This window comes from Vicia villosa, linkage group LG1, assembly GCF_029867415.1.
Source record: "Vicia villosa cultivar HV-30 ecotype Madison, WI linkage group LG1, Vvil1.0, whole genome shotgun sequence".
Classification (NCBI taxonomy): domain Eukaryota; kingdom Viridiplantae; phylum Streptophyta; class Magnoliopsida; order Fabales; family Fabaceae; genus Vicia; species Vicia villosa.
The window spans coordinates 115,969,767-115,978,890 of record NC_081180.1 but is presented as its reverse complement, the minus strand read 5'-3'; the positions used below and the strand labels follow the sequence as shown (position 1 = coordinate 115,978,890).

Genomic DNA, 9,124 nt, shown 5'->3' with positions numbered 1-9,124 from the left:
TATCATATGAAAGTTTTCTATATGTATATTATACACCTAGGTATGGGTTTACATATGTATATTCATATAGATGTTTTACATATGTATGAAGAATAGATATTTTAGCATTGACCTTACTCATTTTTTTCTAAGAAAATGGCAAGCTGATTTATTGGCTATCTTCTTGACTTCCATGAGATTGAAATATAATGGGGTTGTGGCTTGGCTCTAAAACTATGAGCTGCAACTATTCTATTTGATTTAGAAGCTAAGAAGAACTATCCATTTTTGTGGAGCAGGTATACAGAAAGAAAACATTTAGAAATTTGTGTTTTATATTGTCCCAGTTTCTTTCCTCATTGGTTTTTATAAGGTGATACAACTACATACTAGCTTTTTTATATTAGGGCATCATCATCACTCATAATGGTAAAGTTGGCAAATTGAAAACTTCAAGTGATCAAATATGCAGTCTGAGAAAAAGAAACAAAAATAAATCACTGAAGTAAAAACACTAAAATTCTTGCGAAATTATTTATCAGAAAAATACACACTTGCATTATACATCTTTTTTAAAACTATATTAGTTTTGGTTAAAGGTTATATAGGTTTATGTTCAATGCTGTCATGTGAAGACTCACTTTAATTTTGTTGAAACTACTGCAAAATTATGTTCTAAAGAATATTAGGGTCATTAAAAATTTATTTTTTTTAAATGGAATTGTTTCGTTTTCCAGGTAGGAAACACTCTATCAATAATAACAATATGTTTTTTTCACTTGGAGGTTTGTGAAGGTCAATGATAGAAAGAGATTCTCTCCCATGAGTTTTCTTATAAAGTGGAATATGGACCATTAATGTTTTTCCATTATATTCATTAAATTAATTAAAACAAATTAAATATCTATGGAATAGACTGGACTACCTCCAATGGAGTTATCAGCATAGAGAATGAAATTCAGTCACCGATAGATATATAACTTGTTTACAAATGTTTCTGGTACTTTTAAGAATTCTAATATCTCTTTCCACTATAATAATAATACATGTTGGTTCCAATGTCATGTCGTCCTTTTCAAATGAAAATTTTATTTAACTATAGAAATTGAGACGTAGCATTTAGTGACCATGTTTGGTTTGGCTTTTGGAAAGGGCAAAAGCAATTCTAGAAGAGTAGAATTGATTCTGGGTTATTTTAAGATGTTTGGTTAGCCAAATGTAGAATTGATTCTGTCTCCAGAATTGATTCTACCCGAAGCTAGAATTTGTAGCTTCTGCCTCCAGAATTGATTCTGGATGGTTTTTATATTGTAATTTATTGTTCAACTCACTTTTACATAAAAGTATCCAAACATAAATCAATTCGGTTAAACTCAATTCTGCTAGAATCAATTCTACTAAACTCAATTCTGCTAGAATCAATTCTATCCACCGCTAATCCAAACACACCCTTAATGTTATAGACTGATTTAATGTTATAGACTGATTCATGTCATTTAGTGATTTTTATGACGGAAATAATATTTCACTTATGACTTTTTTTATCTTAAATATATCATTTTTCAGTTTCAATCATTCTAATTTTTTTCAAACATTTTCTTTTAAATATGTTTGATCAATATATTGTCTTCATCGATAAAAGCTACATAAGTGAACGTGTATAGAGAGGCTGCAAATAAAATATATTAAACACTTGAAAAAATATAATCTAATTTGTAAAATATTTTTGTTGATCAAATTTAAGTTTTAATTACATAGGACAAATATAACATTATAAAGAATTTAAATTAATTAAGTAAAAAAATAATGGATAATAAATAGATGGGTCATGCTAACGAGTGCCCCACGGACACTCTTTAAGTATTCCATATAAAGAAAATAATTCTTAAATAAAATATTTATTTTAATTCTCAATACATTGAATACAAGTAACTTCAATAAAACAAACTTTGTTATTCCTTAAAAAAAATGTTATTTCCATTTCTAACATATTAAATACAAGCGTTGTTTACCTTTTTAAACTCTTAACAAGTACCCCTGGGTACTCGTTAGCATTTCCCAGATAAAATAAATAATTTGTTAACTTTTTTTTTATATATATATTAACAAGTTTATAAAAATAATAAGTGTTATGATTTTAAAATAAATGTTATGATTTTAAATGCAGTAATTCATTTATGTAAATATAGTTAAAAATATTAAATTAAATGAAAATAAATATAAATAAAATAAGCATGAATAAATGAGTAAATATAATATAATTATATGTTTGAAAGAATGATATCAATCTTTTGAGTTTTTATGATTACAAAATAATTTATATTTAATATTTTATGTTGTATATGATAATGTTTGTATTTTTGTCGCAAAAAATTTAGTGAAGTAAACTTAACTCACTATTTTTATGGGTTGCTATCACCACAATGCATTTTATTTTTTAATTTTAATCAACAAAGTATTTATAAATATTTATAGTTATTAATGATATTTGTAAATATTTATAATTATTAGACATATTAGATTTATCATCTCGGTGATTTGCTACATATTTACTTTTAAATATATGTAGTTATTAGTGATTTTATAATAACAATTATATATCAACAACAATCAACCATACTTTATAAGATATGAATGAATTTAACCGTGCAGACGCACGGGTCACTATTACCACATTACCTTTTGTAAATATTTATAGTTATTAGACATATTAAATTTTTCAATTGCTGCTTTGATAAATATTTACTTTTAAATATTTTTAATCATTAGCGATTTTATAATAACAATTGTATATCACCAACAACCCAACCATATCGAATGACCTAAGATATGAATGACTATTGCATTTCTATGTAATTTTTTTTACATAGATACTATATATATATATATATATATATATATATATATATATATATATATATATATATATATATATATTCGTTTCATCTATATTATGTTTGTGAATCTTAAATTAACTTTCCTCATTCAAATTTTTAAACTTCTTTTTTGCGTTTGTAATACATTATTCGTCTTAAGATTTGACTTACCCATGCGGGCGCACGAGTCTTCTACTAGTGGAGGATAGTATTCTAATCGCCAACGAGTTGATAGTATTCTTAATGCGGACGCACGGGTCTTCTACTAGTGAAACTATCTTGATTTTGTGATGGAGGAAATGGGGTTCAACTAAAAATGGAGAAGATGGATATTTGAATGTTTGAGGACCGTATTCATATCAATCTTAGTGAACAATACTCCTAAGAAGAAATTTGGTTTGGGTAGAGGGTTAAGGGACAAGGATCCTATGTGTCCTTTCATGTGTTTTGTTAACGGCAAAATGACTCATTTTAATGATGACCAAAGGTGTTAATTATAATCGCTTTAACGAATTTTAATTTGGGAGTGAAGGTGTAATTGCATCTCATCTTCAATATGAGGATGACAAATTAATTGTGGAGGAAAAATTAGGAAGAATCTGTGGGCTATTAAGGTAACTTTAGATCTTTTTGAGTTAGTTTCTGAGGACTAAAAGTGAACTTTCATAAAAAATCATGGTTGGTGTTAACATTCATCAGTCCTGGTTGGATGAGGCAACATTAGGTATAAAATACAAAGTTGGAAAAGTACAATTTTAAATATTTAGGGCTCCCTGTTGGAGGTAATCATCGTAGGGTGGGGTGGGGTTCACTACTAAAAAATTTGCTTTTAGTGACCGAAATATTTTGGTCACTGTAGTGACCGAATTAGCCACCAAAATTTTATATTCATGAGAAAATTTTAAGAGGTCACTAAATCGGTCACTAAAATAAATTAGCCACCGATTTAGAGACCAATATTTTGTGACCGAAATTTTGGTAACTATAGTGACTGAATTAGCCACCAAAATTTAATATTCATGAGCCAATTTTAAGTGGTCACTAAATCGGTCACAATTTTTTTTTATATACAATTTAATTTTTATATATAAATTAGAGACCGAAATTTCGGTCTATTTTTAATCCTCTTTATTATTTTACTATTTCCTTTCCATTTTTTTAAAGATTTTAATTCTCTTTCAAATTTAAATTTTTACTAAAATTTTCATATTTTTATTGTTTTAACATATAATTTATTTATAAAAAACTATATGTATATATGTATGTTTAAATATAAAATATAACAATAGTTGTTAAGTGGTGTAGTGGCAAGTTGTTATTAAAATACACGAAGGTCACAAGTTCGATTCCTAGGTATAACAATTTTTAATTTTATTTTATGAAAAAAACACTAAAATCGGTCTCTAAAATCGGTCACTGAATTCGGTCTCTAAATTTCGGTCACTAAATTCGTCGCAAAAGCTTAGCGACTAGCACTTTTTCAACCGAAAAGTAATGGTCGCTAAATCGGTCTCTAAACGTTTTAGTGACCGATTTTAAAGCTTTTTCGGTCTCTAATTCGGTCACTAAAAGCGAATTTTCTAGTAGTGGTTATAGAAATCTATGGTTGATACAATTAGGAGCAGATTGGAAAATCAGCATAATAATCACTTACCTATTGGTGGTCGGATTATCGTCTTAAAGCATGTCTTGTATGCAGTATGCCTTACTTGTATATTTTCTCTATTTCTTCAAGGTCTCGTCAAGTATTATTACTATAATTGAATATTTATTTTTTTAAAAATTATGGGAGTAGGGGAGCGTAAAAAAGGAAAGTCGGTTGAATTTATTGCAAAAAGGTTTGTCGAGAGAAGAAAGAGGGTGGTATGAGTTAAAAAATAAAAATTCCTTTAATTTAGCATTACTAGGTAAGTGGAAATGAAGAAAACTTAACAAAAATGATAGTTTGTGGGTTAAAGTTTTGGAGAGAAAGCACAAGGACTTAAATAGATGATTGATTAGAGACAACAAATGGTATTCGAGATGGTGGAGAGATATTCAAAATTTGGAGAGGGAAAATGGAATTTTAAATAGCAATGGCTCGCCGATAAGTTATTTAGAGAATTAAGTTACAATGTGGAAACATTGTTCCTGGAAGATCCTTAGTATGATGGGAAATCGTTAAAGAATATATATATCGAGATTTCTACTTATTGTTGAAGTCAATGATGCTTATGTTAGAGAGTTAGTGTGCATGGTGGGAGAAGGTCCTGAATGGAAATTTAGTTGGAGAGGAAATCTCAATGATGTATAGAGAAAGGCAATGGCGGATATTAGAGAAATGGTTCAAAGGGCAGTGTTAAAGGATAATGTGAAGGACATATGGATTGGGGTGAAAATCTATACTTAGTTAAAAAAAAGGTTTTTTATCGATTACTAATGGGGTGATAATTATCAATGTTCAATGCGACGACTAAAGCTTTTGCAGCTTCCTGAATTAATGTAATTCTATTAAAAGATTTTGCGTTGAAATGAAGATTGTGGCAAAAGAAAATTTTGACAAAACACAATTTAATAAAAAGATTCATTTTAGTTGAATCTCAAAATTTATGCCCAATTTTGGAGTTTTTATCCCTTTAGATGGACTAAGAGCTCATACAATGGATTGATAGGGTTAAGTGAAAACTACTGCAGAACAGATGCTTGAAGTGGATCTTGGAATTGAGTAGGTGGGCATTCAAGACGGGAAAAAAGTATTGTGGGCTGCATACAATAAAAGAAGTAAAGATTCAGATTGAAGTTATTTTAATTGTGTTTTGATTTTAGCATTATCTTATTCATATTGTATTAAACGCATGTTGTAAAAATTGTCAAAATAGTGGAAGGCTATAAATTTTCAATGGTTCGCCATTTGAGATATATATTAGGCGCAAAATGAGGACTAACGTGATGAACCGCTATAAACGTTTGTGCATTATTCTCTTTCACTATTTCCTTTTAATTTTTTGTATCGTTTGCATTTTGTGGTCTCATGTTGTTTAACTTTATTTGTTTATAGAAATGTATCGTATAAGTGTAGGTATCAAATAGATTAAGTCATTTGATTCACCTTTTAAACGATTAAATTTGTTTGTAATATGTGATATTAGATTGATTCATTGATTAATGAAATTCGATTTAGACAACTCGTTCAAATTTAATTTGTATTTATTAACTCATTAATTTTCTAAGATTTTCATCATTTCATATTTGATTGTTTTGTTTAAATATAGTGTAACTCGTCGTGATATCAATCCAATGCACATTCTATCAAATTACCCAATTTTGTGAAAACTTTGATTTTAATAAAAATATTTTTGAAATTAATTGAAGGATAAGGTCTATTCAATCTCCCTTCTATACTCTTCTCATCCATATTATCCCCTAACAATCCTTACATAAATCATTAACATTAGAAATACATTTGGCAATGTAATTTATGAATTTGACTGCTAATTGTCAAATAGGTCCTTGTTCTACTCTATGTATATCAAATAAGTCTTTACTTGTATGAACAACATAAAAACATAGATTTATGGATTTAAAATTATTTTTTTAAAGGTAAATGCATTTAGGATTCACTTAACAAACATAAAGAATTAGATATTAAAATTAAGAATAATGGAGAAGAAGAATGAAGAAAAATATTAGACAATAATGAATAAGATTGATGGAAAGGTGATGGTTATAAGAATAAGGGATTATTACTTTGTTAAATAGTTAATTGTGAGTCATGTGGCATTTAAATTGTCGACTCAATACTATTAACTCTCACAAATTACATAGCCTAACAAAGAGGCCTAACTATGAAACAATTGACAAAATTAGGGACATATTTAGGAGAAATTTACAAAGCTATAAATCAACAGCACCTTACGTAAATAATGACCAATTTAATAGTTTACTCAAATAATATTATTATTTATGGTATTTTTTTATTTCATTATCATCATTTTAGATTACAATGCCATAATCACAAATTTATTGAAATTAGAAAAAAAAAATCAAATTCAAATTACTAGGTGCCAGCATAATTACTAAATGACAACTCATATAACATTTTAGTATGTTGTTTGTATATTCTCTTGGAACTGGCAGTAAATACATAGTCATGTGGGAAAAAAATACCACGTCCATGAGATTGTAGTTGCATACATTTACAATGAGCGTCCTTGCACTTTGCAATCTTATTAGACGGGCACATGTCTGGTGGACAATTTAAATCAGTGATACATCTAATAACAGCTGAAATAAAAAAAAATTGTAATTAGAATTAAATAAATTATTGAGTACGAAGTAAAGAAGAAAATTTGAAAAGGATAAGAAGTTGACTTACGATTATCATTCATTGCAATAAAAATAACGGAGAGAAAGATAGCCATAACGTACAAAAACTTAACAAGTTTAGTCATATTTCCCCTATTTTCATGTAACAAATAGTTTTATCACTTTAGAATTTATAATAATCTTCTATTAACATCAATTAAACAACTCTTAGTGCTTGTTGAGTTGTAGTAGGTTTTAATCCTTAGGAAGTTGTAAAGTTTTATTTCTAAAATAATAATAATACCAATAATAATAACAATAATAATAATTATTATTATTATTATTATCGGATGTCTTTTAAGTAATACCAATGTGTTGTTTTATACATTTATCGCACTTAATAAAGAGGTCGTGTAAAATACTTAACAATCATAACATCAGCTTTCTTTTAAATACTAAATTTTCATGATTCTATAACCTTTTATGATAGAAAATGTAAAATCAAGAAAGATGTATTATATTTCTATACAATACATTTATGCATTAGTTGTAATTGAGTATACTTTTGTAAATAACTTAATTATTCCGTTCTTTTCCTATTATAATCAAATTCTATTGTTTAGGTTTATGGAATAATTAATGTATTTGGTCTATATGTAGACCAGATACATTAATTATTTAATGAATATATATAGACCATATATATTAATTATTCAATGAATCTATATAGAGCTAATACATTAATTATTCAATGAATCTAAAAAGTGGATTTTGTTTATAATATGGTGCATTAGTGTGATTGAGTATAAGGTGGGATCTAAGTTATCTATCAAATATAATTTTGTAACACCTCAATATTTTATAGTATATATGTTATTTCAATATTTTTTATTTTTTATTTGTTCACCAACTTATTTACTTGCAATAAATTTGATTTTTTTTTGGTAAGGAATCATAAACAGTTTTGGGAAATGATGTTGCTTATGGTTCATTGTCTTGGTGTGGGGTGATACTCACAACTTATTTGACGCCAAAGTAAACTTTTATCGGATGCAAGAGGCCATATATGTGAAAATTATGTATACTTTTATAGGAAGTTTCTAGGATTTTTAAGGTCCAAGAATTTTCCAGCGTAGGATCATTGCCCAAATAGAAGATTCTGAGTAAAATTTGTTCTATCATTTGATGGTCTTCCTTTAATCATTTTCCTAAATCATGTGTTTTCCCAGGGCATGTCTAGGCTTGTTCTTGAGGTTTTAGAAACTTATTTGGGTTTGTAGTTAAGGGTATGTCATTGTAACTAATTGGGCATCATATTAATGTGTCTATCCGAATAACCTTGCGGATTTATGGGTTTGCTACTGTGTCATATGTTATAAGGTTGCATATGTTATTGGGCCTTGCATTCTATCCTATCCAATGCGGGAATAGTTGTTCATCAAGCCTACTCTAATATTTCCAGGGTGTGGAATGTGAACATGGTTCATCTTTGCATGTACCTTACGAACCTCTGTGTTTTGACTTATATTGGACTTTATTGACCTGAGTTTATTTGTTTATCTTACACTTGTTTCTTCTATGTTAGGGTTTTGGGAGACCTCTATGGATCTATGTGCTTGCAAGTATTTTCAAGGTGATCCAAGGTGATGAAGTTTATAGATAGCAAAGTTGCAATCAACTAATTAGCTGTTTAGTTTTGATAATGACGACACTTCATATCAAAATATATCTAGTGAAATCCTTATTTGTTGAAGATAGCTTAAGAGATCGAACAATATTCTTGAATATTAAGCCATCTCTTTGAAGTCAACATTGTGGTCAAACAAAATTCAAGTGAAAACTTTTATTTCAATGTTCATCGTTGGTTTATCTTTTCAATTCTCTGACGATGTTAATCAACTTTAAGATATACAAATCCTAATCAATCCAAAAGACTTAAGGTTCTTGTATGATTAAGTAAAAAATAATGATGCAAAGACTCGAAG

General features: G+C 28.0%; 1 protein-coding gene across 1 annotated transcript; it reads right to left on the bottom strand.

Moving 5' to 3' along the window:
- Positions 1-6,773: 6,773 nt before the first annotated feature.
- Positions 6,774-7,363, bottom strand: LOC131615005 (uncharacterized). The gene is made up of 2 exons (XM_058886529.1): positions 7,210-7,363; positions 6,774-7,118 (listed from the first exon to the last, which is right to left on the bottom strand). Exons 1-2 carry the CDS (start codon positions 7,283-7,285, stop codon positions 6,892-6,894), a joined length of 303 nt encoding a protein of 100 aa, XP_058742512.1. The 5' UTR covers positions 7,286-7,363; the 3' UTR covers positions 6,774-6,891.
- Positions 7,364-9,124: the final 1,761 nt, after the last annotated feature.